The sequence below is a fragment of the Leopardus geoffroyi genome, chromosome X (genome assembly GCF_018350155.1).
Source record: "Leopardus geoffroyi isolate Oge1 chromosome X, O.geoffroyi_Oge1_pat1.0, whole genome shotgun sequence".
Classification (NCBI taxonomy): Eukaryota; Metazoa; Chordata; class Mammalia; order Carnivora; family Felidae; genus Leopardus; species Leopardus geoffroyi.
This window is the reverse complement of record NC_059343.1, coordinates 11937472-11958698: the sequence shown is the minus strand read 5'-3', so window position 1 is coordinate 11958698 and position 21227 is coordinate 11937472. Positions and strand designations below refer to the sequence as shown.

Below are 21227 nucleotides of genomic sequence, written 5' to 3'. Positions count from 1 at the left end.
GAGTGATGATTGATTTGTGAAAACAAGAAAATCCTGCCTGTTATTGTTGGCTTATGGATCTTAAGCAAAGACTTAATTGATGAGATCTGAACAACTATTTGGGGGGTAGATTTCAGACCCGCAGACTTTTGGGTTCATCCTCTCAATATATGTCCACGTATGTCGCTTTGTTTTCTCATCGAGGAAGGGGATGGCGCTGGATTTATATAGCAAGAAATTCATCGATAAAGGACACTTACAGGCTGCCGTCTAGGCTTTCATAGATTTTGTATCCGTGCGGAATACCCGTTCAGGATTTTATATTGACATTTTACATACATATCTGGAAAATGTACTTTGAAAACTTAATCAAATCAGAACAGAGTTATTCCTTTGGATTTAGTCCTTGATTCTGAATTCTCATGTTTATTTTCTTTTGCAACAGCTGTGAGGACAGATGTCCCTTTCACACCAGAACATGTGCAAATGGAAAACCAGCATGTGCAAAGCATTGCCGCTTTCCAAAGGAGAAAAGGGCTGCCCATGGGCTCCACGGTCAAGAAAACCCTTGACTCCGCTTTTTCCCAAGGTCTCCATCCCTGACATTTTAAATGGCACGCTGCTTTGCCAAGTTGCTGTCACTGTGGTTTTTTTCCCCAGGTACTAGGGGAAAAAAAAAAACCCTCTATTTTATCTGATACCACAGTGTATCCAGACCACCCTTCCATTGCACACCAGCTGGGATTTCCTGGTTCACTGACAGATATCTTCCACCTGAAGATATCCCTGCACAGCAGGGAATGGAAAGGAGGGAACCTGTGTAACCTTTGTTTTGGTTTTTGGTTTTTGGGTTTTTTTGTTTTTGTTTTTGTTTTTTGTGAATGAGAAAGGTTTGATCATCATACAGTCACAGGTGCCATATTGATTACTCCATGCTGATGAGGCAATTTTATAGTCTCCAAGTCCTCCACTAATGCAAACTCTCTTGTGAATTATTCTGACTCTTTATTATGCAGATTTTGATTTGTAGGATCAGCACTGATTTTCTGATTACTGTCCAGCTTGTAGTTTCGAGTTTACTGAACTACTGTCTGTTGTTTCATATTTAAGTGTATTTAAATAAAATAAACACCATTATTCAAGCTATAGAATTTTGTGTTATTTAATATGGTCCCGCTCTAAATTTTATGCTGAAGGAAAAAATATGGGTTTTTTTTAATGTATTTTTTTAGGTTTACTTATTTATTTTGAGAGAAAGAGAGAGAGGGAGGGCGAGACTGAGAGAAAGCGTGTGCACGAGTGGGAGAGAGGAAGAAAGAGGGAGACAGAATCCCAAGCAGGCTCCACGCTGTCAGTGTGGAGCCTGACATGGGACTCGAGCTCACGAACCGTGAGATCATGACCTGGGCCAAAACCAAGAGTCGGATGCTTAACCAACTGAATCACCCAGGCACCCCAAAACTATGTTTCAAACAGACAAAGGAATTTAGAAGGCAGTGTGGGGAGGGATATGGACACAACAAAACTTGGTGGCACTTTGGGGCGGCCCAGGGAGTAACTCTCAGAAAGTTTAAGATTCTAAAGGAGGTTAAGCAAATGTAACCCAAGAATCAGCTTGAAATCTGTCTTTCCTTTGAGATTCAATGTAAAAGTAACTTGACCTGTGTCTCATGATGGAGGAGAGCCCACCGATAGCCCTTGACATCTTTGGGAGCTTGTGTCTTCTGGCCACCTCCAGCTGTGCACTCCTTCTCTGGTCGTGCACATCCCACTTCTCTTGGCCAAGGGGTTCTTCTCTCGGTCCCACGGCCACCCAGGAAGGGGGCACAAGCCCTTTCCCTTGCTTTTTCTCTAAAACACTCCCACAAATACTCTTTTGATAGTGTAGACTTTACTGAAAGTTTGATAAAATGGAGGGAATTATATAGCATTAATAGAATTAAGGCAGCATGAGGAGTATTACGTTTTTAGCAAATTGCAAAGTTAATGAACAGAATTAAGTTATTTAGCAAATAACTTAGAAATGGATGCCCTCTCCAGCATCTTGCAGAAATAGATAGATACACAATCTATTACAACACTTACTAAAGACTTTTGTAAATAGTTGTGTTCGTGTGTACCTCTCCATTTCGGTGACCTCCTTACCATTAGAAATTGTCCTGATCAAATTTGTGTGACCCGAGTTTCTCAGGCCAGACCGCATGGAGCTATACAGTAACAAGGAGGAAGGTAGCGGTAAACACAGCAAAATGGTTTTGCTTCTCCTGATGCCACGTGTAGAATTGCTGAATCCTGACCCAAGCCCCTGTCCTTCCTCTCTTGGTTCCTAAGCAGTTCTTGAATTCTCTCCTTCACCCAAGTCCTCTGTGGCCTGTGGCTCTGGGCCCCTGCTCCTTTCCTGGCTTTAGCTCTCAGTCCCTGACCTGGGGACACTGCTGATCTGGACCTGGCCTGGGACCAGTCCCCATCGTGCTGCCGTTATCATTGCTGTCATTTACTGGCGTTGGCCCAGTCATTCCTCTCCTGTCACTGTTCCTCTTAACCCCGCTTTATGACCTTGATGCCACAGGGCCTTCTTTCTTCTGGTTTTGCTGTTTGATTCCCAGCCTTCTGAAAGGGCTTGCACATAGTGCATTAGCATTCAACTCTGAGCTTTGTCCCTTCATTCAGTTCCTGCCATGTTGTCCTCCTCTGTAGTTCTTGGTCAAATTCCCTTGAGAACAGGGGTAGCGGACAGCCCAAGGGACACCACACAAAGGAGTCACTTTGCTCATCTCGTTATGAGGCTGAGCAGCCTCATGGAGCCTCAGTTTCCCCACCTGCCAAATGTGGGTGACCATCTCCTCTCCTTGCTCTCAGAGTTGCTAACTTCACTTGAATTACCATAAGTGAAAACTATTTGAAAAATACAAAGTAATTTACAAATTAAAGGGATCATCCTGAAAGAAGTGAGACGGTGAGCAAAGTTTTTAGCTTATACTGGGTTCCTGGATCTTCCCTAAAGCCAACTCAAACCATGTTTTCCTTAGTGGCTCTGGCTTCCTAACTGCCATTGAGATGGAGATATCATAGACAGTTCTGGGCTAGGGCAACACATTTGCCGTCTGCCTTTGTACTTCTAACCCTCCGTAAGGACCAAGAGGTTTGCACTTGGATCCCTGAGGCTGTGTCTGACCTGGGCTGGAGCTGGCCCTCAGTGTGGAGGTGGGATAGGTGGCCTAAGGCCTTATTAGAATGTACTGTTCACTGCACAGAAGCATTTATCATAGTAATAGCTTTGGAATGTGGGCTGAAAATTCTCAACTTGTTGCAAAACAAAAATATGTGAGAAGTCCCAAGAGATTAAAGCAAATACAGCAAGTGCCAGTGATGCATGCTGTCCCTGATTATCTAAGCCACCAGGCTGGAGAATGTATTAATAAATATGGCAGTACAGATCACAAAGCTGTGACTAAAGGAGGCAGTGGTGGGAGCCCCATTAGCACTGGAAGCAGATTCGACAGCATAATGGTCAGAGTTGGATGAGATTAAAATACTGAGATGCTTGATAAAGGAGATGATGCAAAGCATCCATTGTAAGGCTTTTTTTTTTTTTTAAGTGAACTCTACCCCCAATGTGGGGCTCAAATTCATGACTCCGAGATCAAGAGTCACACTCCCTACTGACTGAGCCAGCCAGGGACCCCTATTTTAAGGTTTTTAAGGAAAGTAATTTGGTGAAAATTGTGACCTTCATGGATTTGGTCATTTGGTCAATGAAGAGCTGGACTTTGTCTAATCCACCCATAATCCTCAGTGTGAAACAATGGCTTGCATTTAGTAGGTGCCTAACAAACAGTACTCAAATAAATAAATAAATAAAGAAGCAGTATTGCATTGATTTTGTGACCAGTGAATGGGAACTCCTCTGCCGCTGGAAGCCCAAGACGAAATTTCACTCTCCAGGGCCTCTCTTCAGGTGGCCCTTCATCATTTAGTATCTTGCCTGAGCTTCTTTGCAGCATAGCCATTGGCGATCAAGAGGAAAGTTTCCAACAGGACTTCCCTCAGAGCATTTTAAGTTTATTTATCTATTTAGAGAGAGGCAGACAGTGTGAGTAGGGGAGGGGCAGAGAGAGAGGGAGAGAGAGAATCCCAAGAAGGCTCCGCACTGTCAGTGCACAGCTCGATGCGGGGCTCGAACTCATGAAACCGTGAGATCATGACCTGAGCCAAAACTTGCAAAGAGCTGGATTTCAAGGGAAGGCGATACCCACATTTATTTTATACCTTCTCCATTTATAGATCATTTTATACTACAGCTGGTACTGATTGCCCTCATATTTTACTAAGTGTAATCAGAATACACTGCATGTAAGTATTCTACTTTAACTTTAGTAATTTCTAAGAAAATTCTCTAAAGGTATATCTTGATTCCATACATTTAGGCAGAATACCATAATTAGAATTATTCTCAGATTTATAGCTTAGCCCTGATGCTACAACTTTCTTTTGACTTTTAGAAGATAGCCTTAAATTTACACTGGCTATAAACGGAGTCTCATACCCACATGAGATTGTGAGCCATGTGCAGAATTATGATTTATTTGCCTTTAATGCTCAGTGCCTAGGTCAGAGACTGGGATGTGATGAATGAATTTCAATGTTTTCAGACTGCCAGAACCCATACACCTGCTCATTGGAACAGCCTGCAAGTTTTCTCAACCCTCTCCCCCTCCAACAGAGACTCAGCAACAGTGTGCCTTTATTAGCTATTTATAAAGGTCAGCCTATGCTACAGTATTTAAAACACAAAGAACCTTTCAAGAAAGGTGGATTGCTTGTCACTATTGGCAAAAAGTGTGTAAAAGCTACAAAGGATAAAAAAATAACTTTTAAAACATAGGGACTATGTTTATAATGTTCCTTGTATTCTCCACAAAGCCTTCTACAGCGTAGGAACTCGGTAAATGGTGATAATGGTAGGAAACACTGTTTTGAAAAGGATCACAAGTCATTTGAAGGAATAGTGGCATCAGGACCTTAGAATTTCGAATGTGCATTGTGATTAGAACTATGGCATTGGCAAACCAGGGGCTCAACACATGGGCTTAACGCTCATTGATACTTTCCAGTTTCTCTACCCACTCCCTTTGTCTTAAAACCTATTGCAAAAATGAACAGGAGTCCAAAGCAATGTTGTACCATCCTTGAACTTTCATCATCGTCTTTATTCTCTGACGCTTCAATATCAACCCAGTGCAGGGTATCTATTCCTACTTGAGTTAAACAGCATTAGCTCATTAAAGTTAACTCATTAGTAACACTTCAGATCCTACAACCAAAATGCTCTTTGAATGATATCATTGCACTGTAATATTTATATGGTACACTCCATAAAATATTTTCAATACATTTTATTGGGTATAAGTGTTCGTACTGGGACTGCACCGGTATTGGATAAAGAAATCCATTAATACAATTAAGACTTAGTCACTGTCTATTACTAGGAACAAGCCTTGCCTCAGCTTACTATCTGGCCAAGAAGGCAGACATTTAACAAGCAAACGCAATCATTTTCAGAACGAGTCCGTGTGAGATCCAAACAACACCCGCCTTCCAGGATCAGGTGAAGGAGGAAGGGGGCTGTCAGTCAGGCAAACAACTTGAATATCACCTGATAACTACCCGACCAGCATAAGGCCAAAATACTATCAAACACAAAAGAGGGAGGACTGAGTTCCCTCTGTAGGCCTGGGGAGGGCATCAGAAAGGAGCTGAAAACTTCAGAGGATGAATAGGTTTTCTACAAGCTTAAAAGGGGCGCTAGAGATAGTGCTCAGGAAGGCAACTGTTCTGGAAAGTGTATGCATGGTGGAGCTGGGGGAACTCCAGGCACTAAATGGAAGGGGAAGATGGCCATCAGACCATTTCCACCGATTCATGAGCCTCCTGGCCAAGCACCACCATAGCCAGTAAAACCAGTTTGAGTGGGAGTTGATATTGTACGTCAGACCTCAATTTTTTTTTCCTCCAGAGTGTAAGGTTGCCAGATAAAATACAAGATAGCCAGTTAAGTTTGAATTCCTGATAAACAACGAATAATTTTTTAGTCAAGTCCCCAATATGTGGGACATACTTGTTTAAAATTTACCTGAGGGGCGCCTGGGTGACTCAGTCGGTTGGGCGTCGGACATCGGCTCAGGTCATGATCTCCCGGTTTGCGAGTTTGAGCCCCGCTTCCGGCTCTGTGCTGACAGCTCGGAGCCTGGGGCCTGCTTGGGATTCTGTGTCTCCCTCTCTCTCTCTCTGCCCCTGCCCTACTCATGCTCTGTGTCTCTCTGTCTCTCAATAATAAATAAATGTTAAAAAGAAAATAAAAAATAAAATAAAATTTACCTGAAATTCAAATTTTTATAAAGTTTGATTTTTTTTTTTTTTTTTTACTCTTTATCTGTGTATTTTTATTTGCTACATCAGGCAACCCTAGCAGGGTGGTTAAGAACAAACACGGTTCTGCTGCGGCACAGATAACCAGAAACCCAAGGCCAGCGTGACCCCAGCCTTTGGTAGCCTTCTCACCCAAAAGTCTCTCCCATCCGAAGTCGCTGAGAACCGGCTTCCAGAAAAGAGACGCCGTAACCAGGCAACCAAGACGCGAACCCACCAGACCTTTTGCACAATTTGGGCTTAGAAGTCCAGTGCATCCTGGGAGGGAGTTTCCTAAGTTCAGCTTCGCTTCCAAAGGCCACCAGACTACAACTCCCAGCAGCCCTAAAGGCTCGCTGCGAGTCACGCTGGGATTTCTGACTTTACCCCGAGGAAGGCTCTTGATAGGTTGCTTGTGTAAGAAGAGACCAGGGCCGGTTTCTAGAGATCTGCGACACTAAGACTTCATATGAAAGATTAAACCAAAGATAACTACTTTCTGTGCAGAGAAAACAAGTTACTCTGAACATCGCGAAAACATGTGCTTACGCGCACTGACGTTCCACCGCGCGCTGAAGGGTGGGCGCTGAGCGGCGCTCCCGCACGTGACGCCAGCGCATCTTTGCGATTGGCTGCCTCGGGGGCGCGGCGCTCGGGCGCGGACGCCTCGGATTGGTGTTTCGGGACAGCGAGGTGGGACTCTGGCTGCAGCCGCGGGAGGTCCGGACACTGGCGGCCATGGGACTCGCCGGTAAGTGCGCGTCTGACCCTGCGCCGGCACTCTCGGCCGCTTCCGGATGGGACTGGGCTGCACTCGTGGGAGTGTGGCCGGCGATGGAAGGGGCGAAGCCGACGCGGCTTTGAAGCTCGGAAGTCGGGGTCGAGAGCCACCGGAGTCGAGTGGAGCTGAGGGTGCGCTGGGGTGGCCGCGCTGAAGCCGGTTCCGCCGAGATTGAGGCGGGCGGGGTGAAGGACTCCGGACCCCCAGCCTCAGACTCCTGCCCGCCGTCTGGCCATCTTCCTCCCTTTGGGCCTGGCGGAACCCTCCTTGACTCCAGCGGGGCTGCTGACTGAGCGGGGTCGTCCCTTCCTTGGCCCTGGCGCTCCCCGGTGACCTCTCAGTGAGTGAAGTCGGCGTATTGCCAGGGGGGTGGGTGTGGAAGCCCCGTCCTCCGGACCCAAGCCCCCTCGGGGTCTCCCTAAGGCTCCTCGGGAGCCTCTGCGGCTGTCTGCCCAGACACTCGTTGGCCATGAATGGTTGCAGATTTTATGGCCATCTCGCATTTGTCACTTAAGTGGCTGGGTGGAGACCGTGGGCAAATCGCTCAACTTGTTTGGCTTCTCGTTTGTAGAGTAAGGGAGGTATTCCTAGATCTCCTAGCCTCTCTTCGGCTTTAAAATCTAAGAATCTGTGATTGTGCCATTTGTTGAGCTTCTATGCCAGAAAGATGTTAGGCGTGATAACCCGATGGAAGTAGGCAGACTCCTCACAGGACGTTAGCAGGTTCATGAGAAAACTTTTAAGATTATTTCATTTGGTCCTTCACTCCCTTTTTTTTTGTTGTTGTTTTTTAATCACTCATCTTTTTAAATTGAATACAACTGGAAATTCAGGTGTAGGTGACGAACCACAGTAAGAAAATGTTACTGAAACCACTTAAAAGTACAAAACTGACGACTCCCCAAATTTGGTAGTCTTGAATCATAATTAGTAAGTTCAGGTCAAGAAACACTGAGTATTTCTGAGAATATACGTAAAACATAGATGAATTTGTTAGCAAGAAGAATTAAGACTTTGCACAGGCAGTTGATTTGCATTTCCTGAGTTTGCAGGTGAAATCAGAAACTCAGACCTTTGGAATGGCTTTCCCTTGTACCACTGAGTTTCTGGAGGTGTGGAAATCTCCATTGTAAATCTGAGGAAGATTTTTACTAGCTTTCCACAACACTCTTTAGCTTTAAAAGTAAGAATATGTAATAGTACCGAATACTGAGCATTTTGCGCTGATGAGGATCTAAGGGACCCCTGAAGTAAATATTTCCTACTTAAGGTTTAGAAAATGGCCCCAGATCCAACCCACCCCTAACTGAGCCTTTATCTCGAGACTCCAAACCAGAGAGAGGGACGCTCATGGAAGAAAGGCTTACCTAACTGAAAGAAAGTTTAAGAAAACGAAAGGAGCCCTTTAACACCAGCCTTGAATACGGAAGGGGAAAACGTAGGTGGATGTCTGTAACATGTGCTGTAGGTGATATTGAAAAAGCTGCCGTCAAAAAAAGACAGTTCTAGTTCCAGGTATATTTTAGTATAAACCACAAAGTGAATCGCAGAATTGTATGAGGTTTGTTGAATCAGTGGGTAAGGTCTAGAGCAGGGTCGGCAAACTTTCTGTAAAGAGCCATATGTTTAATTATTGAAATGCACTGGTTTGTTAGCATAGCACATCCTTATATACTGCGATGTAACATACTTTTATTTATCTGTTTATTTTGAGAGCCAGAACACAAGTGAGGGCAGGGGGGCCAGAGAGAGAGGAGAGAGAGAATCTGAAGCAGGCTCCACATGGTCAGCACAAGAGCCCGACACGGGGCTCGACCCCGCCAACCGTGAGGTCATGACCTGAGCCGAAATCTAGAGTTGGATGCGTCACTGACTGTGCCACCCGGGTGCCCCGAAACTTACTTTTTTAAAATTATGTGTAGGAGGTTTTTTTTTTTAATTTTTAAAAATGTTTATTTGTTTTGGGGGGGGGGACAGAGCATGAGTGGGGGAGGGGCAGAGAAATTGGGAGACACAGAATGTGAAGCAGGCTCCAGGCTCCGAGCTGTCAGCACAGAGCCCGACGCGGGACTTGAACCCACAACCATGACATCGTGACCTAAGCCGAAGTTGGACGCTTAACTAACTGAGCCACCCAGGTGCCCCCGTGTAGGAGTTTTTTTAAAGCAAAATTAAAATATAAGGACATTGCAAAATCTAGTTTTGTTGTATGGCACGTAGTAAATGCTAAGCAAGTAAATGTCAGATGAGTAATTTCATTATATGCTTTTGTTTTATTTCTAGGGGGAAAGCTGGCAAATTTACATTAGCATAAAACAGTGTTTATATCTGGATTTGGAAAATGTAATATATTTTGTCTCTGAGCTGAGATCTTGTTTTACTCTCTCTTTCAGGTACTAGACGACACATATCTTAACTGAGCTGCTCTAAGGACTAATGCCTAAACCATCTCAGCATGGCCTGTAGAGGAGGAGGTGGGCCTGGCCAGTTTCCCTCAGCTGTGCTCTCCCGTGTCAGCCCTGGAAGTCTGTCGACATGTAGGACCCATACCCATAATATATGCATGGTGTCGGACTTTTTCTATCCCAATATGGGAGGCGTGGAAAGCCACATTTACCAGCTCTCTCAGTGTCTGATTGAAAGAGGGCACAAAGTTATAATTGTCACCCATGCTTATGGAAATCGAAAAGGCATCCGTTACCTCACTAATGGCCTCAAAGTCTATTACTTGCCTCTGAAAGTCATGTACAACCAATCTACGGCCACGACCCTCTTTCACAGTCTGCCATTGCTCAGGTACATATTTGTTCGGGAGAGAGTCACGATAATACATTCACATAGTTCTTTTTCTGCCATGGCCCATGATGCCCTCTTCCACGCCAAGACCATGGGGCTCCAGACAGTCTTCACGGACCACTCCCTTTTTGGATTTGCTGATGTCAGCTCGGTGCTTACAAACAAGCTTCTAACTGTGTCTCTTTGTGACACAAACCACATAATTTGTGTCTCTTATACTAGTAAGGAAAACACTGTGCTAAGAGCAGCACTGAATCCTGAAATAGTGTCCGTCATTCCTAATGCTGTAGATCCTACTGACTTCACTCCAGACCCATTTAGAAGGCATGATAGTATAATAACTGTTGTTGTTGTCAGCAGACTTGTTTACAGAAAAGGTAATGAAATGATAGCTACAATTGCACTGCACAGACTTTTGTTTCTTGTAGAAAGCTGTTGAATACTTGTATGTAATGATTGTTTGGCTTTTCGTTTTGTTTTATGGGCTCATAACCACTTCTGGATTAAATACGGCAAAGGAAGGTGTAATACTGTTTGATACATCCCCCCAGATTTTTTGAAATGGTGGTGAATGCCACCCCCACCTTTGATGTTTTAATAGTTACTTAAAAACAGTAATCTGATGTTGTTGAGTAGGTCAGGTCTTTTTAAGGTTAAACAGCCCTGTGTGTGTGGTAAGAGGTGAGAAGCTGAGCCACCACATAGCCCTTTCTTTCTGATTGCAAAAATAATGCCTTTTCACTGCAGATATTTTGAAAACTAAGAAAAGCACAGAGGTGGAAAGTAAAATCAGCTGTAACTGTACTATTCAGGGATGACCTTTAGGAATATTTCAATTTCTAGCTTTCCTGTCTATTATGCATCTCCTCAAAGTCAGCTTGTTCTGAACATTGCCATTTTATAGCTTATTTCATTTAATCGTAGATAAGGGGTTAATAATCTGGGGGCAGGTAAGTGGTGAAGGCAGGGGGATTAGACAGCCTGGAGCCTGATCCTCCCCGCATCCCACTGTGTGATTGAGGACAAGCTGCTTAACCTCTCTGAGTCTCAGTTTTTCCATTTGTACGGTTTGGGCAACACCAGGAATCTTGTGAGGGTTCAGTGATGGTTCCTGTAAAGTACTTAGGCCAGTTTGTATTTGATAAGTGTCTGCCATTATCAAGGAGGATTTTTTTTTTAGTGCCTCTGCAGCACTTAATGGACACCGCGATAGCATTTGTAGAGCCTCGTTTACTAAAAGCCTGAAACGGTCTGGTTATTCAGAACCTAAGTGGTCTTCTGGATGGTATTTGAAGAACCTGTCCAGTAATCAAAATCATCACTTAAAGTAGGGAATTATTGAAAAAAAATAATCCATACCCTCCCTTAAGTATTTGAATTTAACTCAGAATGTCATTAACACACACTGAGTTGCCAGTAAGTAGTTGGATGTGGGCCTCCAGGCGTAAGAGTACTGGTCCGCTGGTTTGAGCTGTGCCATCTTTCTCGCACGGCCACCTTCCAAAAGCGTCATTATTTGTAGTTGCCTACTTGGGCTTCCTTTAAGTGGGGTGAGAACTTAAAGGTGTACGAAATCATGTACTTCGAGATTTTTGACTTGTTCTTGATTTGACACAGTGGTTTAGGATATCCCCTAATCGGACAAGAGCTTTCTGGTGTAACTTTTCCTTTATTGAATGTTTCATACCGTTCAGCTTAGTCTCATAGGAACTTAACTGTGTCAGTTGATGTGCCATTTACGTAAATTACCCAGCGTTCCCAAAGTACCCGCATTACCAAGCGTAGCTGGCATCAGACGTACGTGGACCAATGCAGCTGGTTCTCAGCACGCAGCTCAGCGGTGGGGTCGGAAGTGTACCAGTGTGCCCAGGAGTGGCCTACGGTGCAGACGCAGGCCTTGCTCAGTATGCTTTACATTTGGAAGGGAGCCCTGGTTGGTCCAGCAGTCCACTTAAGTGGAGGTTGGTAAGGAAACTGTTGAGCTGCGTTTTCTGGGGTGAAGGCATGCTCTCTCGGTGTGCTTCCATTCTTTAATCAAGAAGATGTGAATGGACCCGCAGTCTCTCTTGGAAACCCCTCTGGGGATACTGGTGATGTGTTGCAACTTAGAAAACGCGCCTAGGCTATCTTTTAGTCACATAGCTAAAAGAGCTGTGAGCTAGCTAGCCGAGAATGAGTGTGGTGCATGCATGGTCGAGGATCAGAGCAAAATGAAATCTTGGTACAAACTAAAGCTGTTACCTTTACGTCACTAACGATGGTATTCGAGCCCGCTGAGCTAACTACCAGCGACAGAGGGAAGGCACGGCCTGTCCTATTCTCAATTCGGTCATTTAACAAGTATTTAGCGAACCCGCTCCATACGCCAGGCACTGTACAAAAAGTAACATTCTCGGAAGGAACAGCCACATCTCTAGCCCAAAAGTGAGTAGTTGCGTTTATGGTCCGTTAATTATCAACTAGTTAATTTCCTTAGGAGGTGTTCCTTTGGACCAGTTCTCAAAGGCCCACTGCAGTGTATTGAGTGAGAGAGGAGAAATCCCACTTCTTACTCCTGAGCTTCCCTGGCTGCCTTCTTCCCTTTCTCCAGAGCCTGTTGTGCTTAGTCAGGGTCTCCCAGTGCTCCTGCGCGTGTGCAGGCACGCCCCCCTTCTTGCTGCGGTGGTGATGACAACTTCCATTTATATTCTGGAGTTGATAAAGCCTGTACATGGTACAGGACCTCACTTGACCCTCCCAACAACTGTAGGGTAGATGTTACCTGCATGTAACAAACTGAGTCTCAGAGAGGGTAAGTAACTCACTCAGGTCATACAGTATCAGAGATGACAAACAAGAGCCCAGCTCTTGAACTAAGGTCTCCTGTTCCCTCACCTCTGGCCCAGAGTCTAGGTGTAGATTCAGAAGTTTCTTTAACATATGTTAGACTGAGCTTTAGAAGCCATTTGTATCATGATTTTTCTTTGTCCGTTTTGTGTGACTATGGCAATTGCAAGTCCTTTTGTACGTTCCATTGTGTTAGACTCTTCTCAGAGGCAGGAGAATATTTTATTGTTTGGGAAAACCCTTTCATTCCTAGAATAATAATATAGATCATTGATAGTATTAATCACTTCCATTCCTTATAAGGTAGTTGTCGGGGTTCCATGACCTCGCACCCTTCAAGGGCATTGCCTAATGTAGTAACCGCTCAGTAAATGTTGTTATCAGCAGTTATAATTAGTACGCTATGTGTATTGCACTTTTCATTAGAAGGCTGGGTTCTTAACCTTTGTAATAGAAGGGAGAAGGAAAGGTAAGAAAGAAAATGAAAGAACTATAGGACACTAAATGGTAAAAGTCATTAAGCCACCTTCTAGTTTATGTAGAAATCCAATGGATGGATTTGGTAATTGTTTGGAAACACAGATAGCTAAGATTTTAATGAGAAGCCTTCATAGTTCAGAAAAGTCGCAGTGAATTTATGTTTGCTAATGCAATCATATTTTGAAAATAGCGGAGTTTACTTAAGTTCTACTTTTAATTGTTTAATAAAAATGACGCCATATATATAATTTCTCCCACCATCTTTTTTTATAATGGATCTGCCTGTATCTGGGAAGGACTGAGAAGAAGTGCAATTCTTGTGTGTGTGTGTGTGTGTGTGTGTATATGCATTTCTTAAAGTAATAAACTTTAACCGGGTTATTTTACATTTACTTTCACTTTTGAATGTGTCCAATTTATAAATGTTACTTAACTAAATTCCCAAATAGTGTCAACATGCTGTCACTCTGGATAGCCACTTTCAGACTAGAAGAGCATGGTTTATTTTGTTGCTTTATATTACCCGAGGTGGTATTTCCACATTATAAGTAGAGTGTTTGTTTCATTAAAGAACAAAAAGGAACCAAGATGCATCCTTTTGTTCTGACGGACTCTATTGACCTAGCAGTAGCGGTCCTGCCATCTTCGTTTACTGTCATTCAAGGGAAGCGGCTCTAGCAGGTTTGGATGGACTACTCTTTTCAATTTCCCAAACACCATAGTGTTTGCTGTAAAATCCTCTGTACAAACCACATTGTCAAAGTGGAGGCTGCAGTTCTACTTTGTCACTTGGCCCTTTCCTAGGGCGGGAAGTGGAACGCAGACTGGGAGAAAGTTGGTAGCTGAAAGAGATCTTGGACTTCAGGTACGCCTGGTCTCTTCATTTTCTATATCAGAAAACTTTCCCTTGGTCAGAGAGCTTGCCCCTAAAACGGCTGGGACAGGACCTAGCTAGATCTCCGGTCAGCTGTCCAGCCTTGTAGAAAACGAACTCCGATGTCAGCCACCTCAAATACCTGTTTTATAACAGGCGATATGTAAACACAAGCGAGTACCTTGAAGAATGTTCCGTTACAGTGAAACCAAACAGTCCGTGTGTTGGGTAACAAAGGATGTGTCAATGTATGTGTCTTTAAGAATTGCAACTTGCAGGAGATGAGTCCTAGTTTGGACGATCCCAGGGAATCCACCTTCCCCCGAAGGGTTTGAGAGTTCGTTTCTATACTTAAGGAGGGCATGGCTAATACTCTTCAAAGTGAGTGGATTCTCAGTTCTGATGAACTTTTTTAGGTTTAAATATTACTCTTTCCAACATTCACCTTTATTTTATATTTCTAGGGACTGATTTGCTTAGTGGTATAATACCTGAACTCTGTCAAAAATATCCAGATTTAAATTTCATAATTGGAGGAGAGGGACCTAAGAGAATCATTTTGGAAGAAGTACGGGAAAGGTACCAGCTACATGACAGGTATTGATGGATTCCATACTGCCTTGGGTGAGAAAATACCAGTTACCTAAATTCAGTTTGGGTGATGTGTGTTAAGTGGGTTGTTTCTCTTACATGTACCTGATGTACAAATGTGACGCAAGGTCTCTTTTTTTAAAAATGTATGTACTATGGGACACTTTAGTTTAAGATTCACAGTTTAATTGTTTTTGTTGTTGTTGTTAGCCCAATATTATTGGACTCTAGGGGGCAGTGGTTGGAGGAACCCTGGAAGGTGTGTGTGCGCGTGCGCACATCCACGCACGCACACGCCAACCGCTTTGGAAATGTTTGCGCGTTTTCAAGGCTTGCTGAGTGGTGATTTCTATAGCGTGGCCCAAGTCGTGTAAATCGCCCTGCACGTACAGGTTCACGTACTTCTCTTTCTCAGTAACTTAGAACGGTGTTTGCTGTGAGACATCCGTTTAGAAGGGGCATTTTCCTCTTTAGAAATGACTTTGATATTTACTCATCAAAGCATATTAATATCTTTATTAAATGCCAACCAATTTTGGAAAAGATGAAATTTGTAGGCGTGACAAAAGTTCGAAATATGTTGGCCGTGTGGGTTTGAACCAAAGAGCTTTAAAAGACTCTTAGATAAGAGTTTGGAGATGCTAACCTTTTTTGAGGTGGAAAACATCAGAACCAGCAATAATCTAAGTACAGTACGAATAGCACACTTGGCTTCTAAATGATAATTTCTTTTCTAGCAAGATTTTCACTCCCCTCTTTCTTCTCTCATTTCAAAAATCAGAGTACGTCTCTTGGGAGCCTTAGAACACAAGGATGTTAGAAATGTCTTAGTTCAAGGACATATTTTTCTTAATACTTCCCTTACCGAAGCGTTCTGCATGGCAATTGTGGAAGCAGCCAGTTGCGGTTTACAGGTAAAAAGCTTTGAGGCCTTGCACTGTCGGGGTTTCTGTACTTGCATTGTGAAAAATAATCAGACACATTCTGTAACGACTTTTCAAGTTGGTTTGGCTTCTTTTCCTGAGGTACGAATTATGGTGTGTCGTGTGTTCTTTGTCTCTTCTTAAGGTCGTCAGTACCAGGGTTGGCGGGATTCCTGAAGTACTTCCAGAAAATCTGATCATTTTGTGTGAGCCTTCTGTAAAGTCCTTGTGCGAGGGTTTGGAAAAAGCGATTTCCCAACTCAAATCAGGAGCGTTGCCGGCCCCCGAAGATATTCACAACATCGTAAAGACTTTCTACACCTGGAGGAACGTTGCGGAAAGAACCGAAAAAGTATGTCATGTGCTAAGCAAAGAGTATGTGAATGATTGGGTCTGAATTCTTGGCGTTTTGTGTACACGTTTGCTATTTCTTCTCTAGGTTTATCCTCTCTGTTGCTTAAGTTTACAAAGTCTCTTCCGATGAGAAGACATGAACCGTGTACTGCTTTTGGTATATGCTAGGCTGTTTCTAGTCAAGTCCTTGCCTTTGACATCTGAAAATAGTGGTAATGCCATCTAGACCCTTCATTAAATTGGGCCTGAGGAAGTTTTCTAGGAAGTCACAACAGTTAAAGGCAAAACTGATCTTAAACTCTACTCTTAGACGTTTTCTTAAGGCTGCTTCTAATTCTACAGCACGTGGGTCTACTAGAGAATACATGGTTTTGCTGAGTCTGATTGCGGCCAACATTTAGTTTGGGCTACTTCCCGAAACCCTTGTGTCACCTTTGCTAAGTAATGTGATTTTCCGTGGGAAGAGGAGTTTGGCATCTTTGGGCTGATTGAGAACATAATGAGTGAGGACTCAAAAGGCACGTGACAGATGTTGCAAACAGGATCACAAATAAAAAGCAGCAATAGAGAATTGGGAGTTGCTTTTTTAATTCTGCCGGGTCCACACAGGCCATTTTGATCCTGTTCAACTCCTGCTTTGTAGTTTAACCGTGCTATTTAGAAACTTGATGAATAAATTGAATCGGAGTTCACTCTGGAAGTGTACTTTCTCAACTATCCTAATTCGGCAGTGCCCGCATAATTCTGATTGAGATGTGTCCCAGATGTTTGGAAGGTGGAAGAGCTAGCCGAAAACGGCCCGCACCCTTCCAGAGGTCGCTGCCCCGTGGCACCTGCACCGCGTGTCACAACTTCCTTGGGTTCTCAAGGAGGCGGCGCACAGGTCTGCTGTGTGGGAAGGACCGCAAGGAATGCTGAGAGGCTGTTGAAACATAAATGCTGGCCTCGTTTGTGTTCGAAACAAACATGTTTACGGGTCTTCGTGGGGTTTTGTTTGGAATACTTCTGAGGTCCGTGCTTGGCGGTGTTTCACAAAGCATGCCACCTGCCACCAGTTCTCGGCAGTCAGCTTTGCGTTAGGTGCCGGTGTCCGACCTGTGCCATCTGCTAAAATGTCCCCCATCTTTTCCCCCTTCCTTCCGTTTGGAATCTACAAAGTGTTTGTGTATGTGCTCACCATCTGTGCTCAGTGGCACGGCCTCAGGTGGCTGTGGACGGAAGGGCCTCTCTTACCCAGAAGCACACTAGATTAGAGCTCTGCTGGGGGCTAGTGGTGAGAGCATCTCAGCCGCGTCCCGGAACCTTAGAAGGCCAGCCCTGCTTCAGGAATTCACTGCCGCATTAAATACGGCCTCGACAGACGTGACCTGAAAGGCGGCTCCGGCTTCTCAGGACTTTGGAGTTCTCGTAGTTGGTTAAGTTTGGTGGTGATGCCCTAGAGGCCAGGAGTGTAGCCCAGTGTTCTGGCCAGAATAAGCACTCTATAAGTGTTGAATCAAACGACAATAATGACCGTGATTGTATTCATCACATCATTACTAAAACAGCAACAGCAACGAAACGTAAGCGACGTCACTTTGCATCCGTACAGCATTCCTGGTCGGCGCGGGTCGTTGTTTGTCGTGGGTTACAGTGCTCACTGTCGGCCTCTCTCTGCCAGGTGTACGACCGCGTGGCAGGAGAAGCCGTGTTACCGATGGACAGACGACTGGACAGACTCATCTCTCACTGCGGCCCGGTGACGGGCTACATTTTTGCTTTGTTGGCTGTAGTCAACTTTCTCTTCCTCGTTTTCCTGCGATGGGTGACTCCAGATTCTGTCATCGACGTTGCAATAGACGCCACAGGGCCAAACGGGGCCTGGACTCCTCGATACCCTCCCAGTAAAAAAGAGGGCAAGAATAATGCGATGTCTAAAACCAGGTAGAAGAAAGCCTGGATTGTTACATTTTACACATTTGTGATAGTTCTATTAAGACTATCGAAAATAACCTTGCTTTTTTCTTTGTTTTTTTTAAAGTTCATTTAGTAAGTTATGCTACCTCTATACCATTCAATGTTTTATTTTGAAGAAAGATAAAAACTTATGCAACGCCTGAGTGTAGAAACTCCTTGCACTTACTTAAAATTTAGGAGAGAACATTTAAGCCACTCAGGTATGACATTTTTCAGACTACTGAAATCCCTTTAACAGAGATGTTTTAACATTATATTTTGGGAGCTTTGGGTGCTGAAGGGCCAAATGTTTTCTGGGCATTTTTTGGCCAATTTTAAATGTTCTACCATTAATTAGACATTCACCAGATGTTTACAAGTTTCCTTTAGGGAAGTACAACAACGATACGAACTACTTTGAGTCCTGTTCACACATGTCATAGCCATTGAAGTCCTGTTCGTAGCCGTTGATTTGGTTCACTCAGTGTTACGTACCGTCAGCAGGTTTCTTGAGTAAGATGGTCCATCAGTTAGTAGCATGTTTTAAGCACCTACTATGTGTAGAACATTGAACCAGACACTTCCTGCTGTTAAGGACCAGGGGCACATGCGCTCTTTGTTGATCACTCCGATGGCTCACTTCTCTGTAGTCACAGTTGACAAGCTGGTAAAATATCAAACATGCCAAAAATGCTCCTGCTTTTAATGCCGGGAAGAAACTGTCGGCATACTCTGATTACTTCTTCGACCTTGTCACATGCGTTCTCCTAGGTAGAGCCTTCGTCTTCGTTTGTGTTTATGAAAATACCTTTTCTTTTGAAATACTAGGGACCGATATCACTGTTGATGCTAGTGCAGAGAAACCCTCCACGTGCTTCCGTGCATCGTTTAGTCCTCTGTACATGCCTTCATGTCTTCCGAGCAGAACGTACGAGGTGTGCAATCTCCAAGTCAGCTGCTACCCTGTACCTTCGATGCAAGCCACGTCCCTTCACTTGTGGCCTAGCTGATGTCTGAGAAGTATCGTCAGTATGCAAAAGCCTTTGCCCCAGAATGTTTTATTTATAGCAGATTGAGTCTGAAAATGTTAGGAACACAGTCTCTTGTGTGGATGTGTGTTGTTCACTGTAATCGTTGTTGCCCAGAGCCATGGGTTTTTAAACCCCAAATTATCCACATGGTGTGTCTTACGAACTCCTTGAACTCCTTAGAATAAGTTTTTGTGATCAAGGACTGCGAAATCAAAAGAACGAGGCACTCGTTGGTGCACTAGATAGATTCTGGCAGTATTGTGATCCTTGACGGGACTTGTTTTCTTTAATGATAACATTCACAAAACTTCTTTTTAGAAAGTATCTTAACATGCCTGTTAACCAGTTGCCACCGATAACGTAGGGAATATGTCTGTGTTTTGTGCCGAAACACAAACGCGGGAGTGCGGTTTTTAAAACCTGGAAGTTAACGGTTCTTTGGTGAAAGAAAAATGGACTGACCTAAACCATTAAATTTCATTGGGATTTTTATGCACAGAAACGGATTTATATAAATATGAAACAGTGCCAGTATTCACGGCGAAGCACGCAACTATAACCTTTGCTTTTATGTATCCTGTTCAGCAATTTTGAAGGGCATACTACTGTTGGTTCTTCTATTTTTGTTTCTTAGCATATTTTCAAGATTGCCATGTGTTTCAGGTGGAAATGGGATTTAAACTTCTTGCATGTAAAGTATGTAATTTGCAAATCAGAATTATTTCCTTTGTTTTTTTACAAACGGAAGTAAATTTGCTTGTTCTCGTAAATCTTAATTTTCAGGCTTCCTGGATACCTTAATCGTAACTGTCAGTGTTGCACTGGTCAATATGTGGAAACATATTGTTCTACCCCGCTACTTACATTTATTTGAAAGTGAACTTGCAGTGATGGGGAATTTATGAAAAATATATTGTATTTCTTTTGATATTATAAAAATGAGCACATATAACACTGATTTATGAAAACATGCTACGTGTCCAAAAATAAAGACCAAAATGGCATTTTGACAATTTTCAGAGTTTGTCTTGTTTTCTGAACACAATAGTATTTACCCGTTGAACAGTGCTCCCCTCCCCCCCCGCCCCCCTCCCTCACATGCTTGCTCTTTTCCCTGCAATTAGATGTGTTGCTGGGTCTGTTAGTAAAACAGGAACTGTCCTTCGGCTGATGAATTGCTCTGACATCTTTCCATTCTAGAATACATTCTCTCTTTTACTCATGGAATAATAAGTTGAATTGTGCTTTTGTTTCCTGATCCAAACAAGCCCTGTTTTTCCCTGCACTAGAGTTACCGCGTGAGGCAAGCGAATACATCTGGAAACTATTGTGTATGTGAACTACGTAATTATACCTTGTATAATTTTGTATATCTTGTAAGCTATTTTAAGAGAAATTTGAATTTTGATTTCATTTACAGAAGGCCAGCTTCTCCCACCCTTTTTTGTTGGAAGCAGTGGAAAGCAGTCATCTACACTGGTATGTTCTGATTTATCTTACACCAAATCTTACTTTTGGCAAAGGCGGTATCCTAGGTCTGTGTTTACTTTTGCGAAGTGTTTTTAAAGGCCTCTTTATCCTGCTCTTCATTCCCAAAAGAGTATGGCAAGACTTTAAATTGTATCATCCTGTGGCTAGGCTTTTTTTTTTTTTATTTTTTTTCTTTTAATGTTTATTTTTGAGAGAGACAGAGCATTAGCAGGGGAGGGGCAGAGAGAGAGGGAGACAGAATCTGAAGCAGGCTCCAGGCTCTGTGCTCTGAGCACAGAGCCGATGTGGGGCTCGAACTCACAGACTGTGAGATCATGACCTGAGCCGAAGTCGGACGCTTAACCAAGTGTGCCACCCAGGCGCCACCCTGGGCTTTTTTTAAATATGAAATTCTGAAAATTAAAGTTCTGTACAAGATATAATTTGTGTTCACTAGTACTCTGGGGAGTTGGTTTTCCTTTCTCCTTTATATTTGGCTATGGCTCCGTGGTTCTTAACTGGATGTGGGGGTTTAGGGGAGGGGGGGGCGGGGGTGGTGATTTTGCCCCCTAGGGGACACCTGGCAGGGTCTGGAGACATTTCCGCGCTTAGCCCTGGATGGAAGTGGGGCACTGGCATCGAGATGCTGCCGAATATCCTACAGTGCTCTTGGACAGCCCTCCCACAGCAAAGAATTATCTGGCCCAAAATACCAGTAGTGCCGAGGCTGAGAAACCGTGGTGCCACAGAGGATTTCCTCTCCTGTGAGGGATGTCGCG

At 43.7% G+C, this 21227-nt stretch overlaps 2 protein-coding genes across 7 annotated transcripts in view; both read left to right on the top strand.

The window, feature by feature from the left end:
- The window catches only part of VEGFD (vascular endothelial growth factor D), a 34967-nt gene extending 33842 nt beyond the window's left edge, over positions 1–1125 (top strand). For both annotated transcript variants that reach the window (XM_045472298.1, XM_045472297.1), the window contains one exon: positions 425–1125. In XM_045472298.1, coding sequence (XP_045328254.1) covers positions 425–551 — 127 coding nt within the window. In that variant the 3' untranslated portion in view covers positions 552–1125. The remainder of the gene's footprint in view (positions 1–424) is intronic.
- A 5944-nt stretch (positions 1126–7069) lies between these two features.
- PIGA (phosphatidylinositol glycan anchor biosynthesis class A) lies at positions 7070–19991 on the top strand. Of its 5 annotated transcripts, none has more exons than XM_045472296.1 (6): positions 7070–7138; positions 9562–9642; positions 14609–14741; positions 15517–15649; positions 15804–16010; positions 17673–19991. In XM_045472296.1, the coding sequence occupies exons 2-6, from the start codon at positions 9624–9626 to the stop codon at positions 17937–17939; spliced, it is 759 nt and encodes a 252-aa protein (XP_045328252.1). In that variant the 5' UTR covers positions 7070–7138; positions 9562–9623; the 3' UTR covers positions 17940–19991. The 5 variants fall into 5 exon arrangements, with proteins under 5 accessions (XP_045328252.1, XP_045328249.1, XP_045328248.1 ...); XM_045472293.1 differs by having other exon boundaries at positions 9562–10341; XM_045472292.1 differs by having other exon boundaries at positions 7100–7508; positions 9562–10341.
- The last annotated feature ends 1236 nt before the right edge of the window (positions 19992–21227 follow it).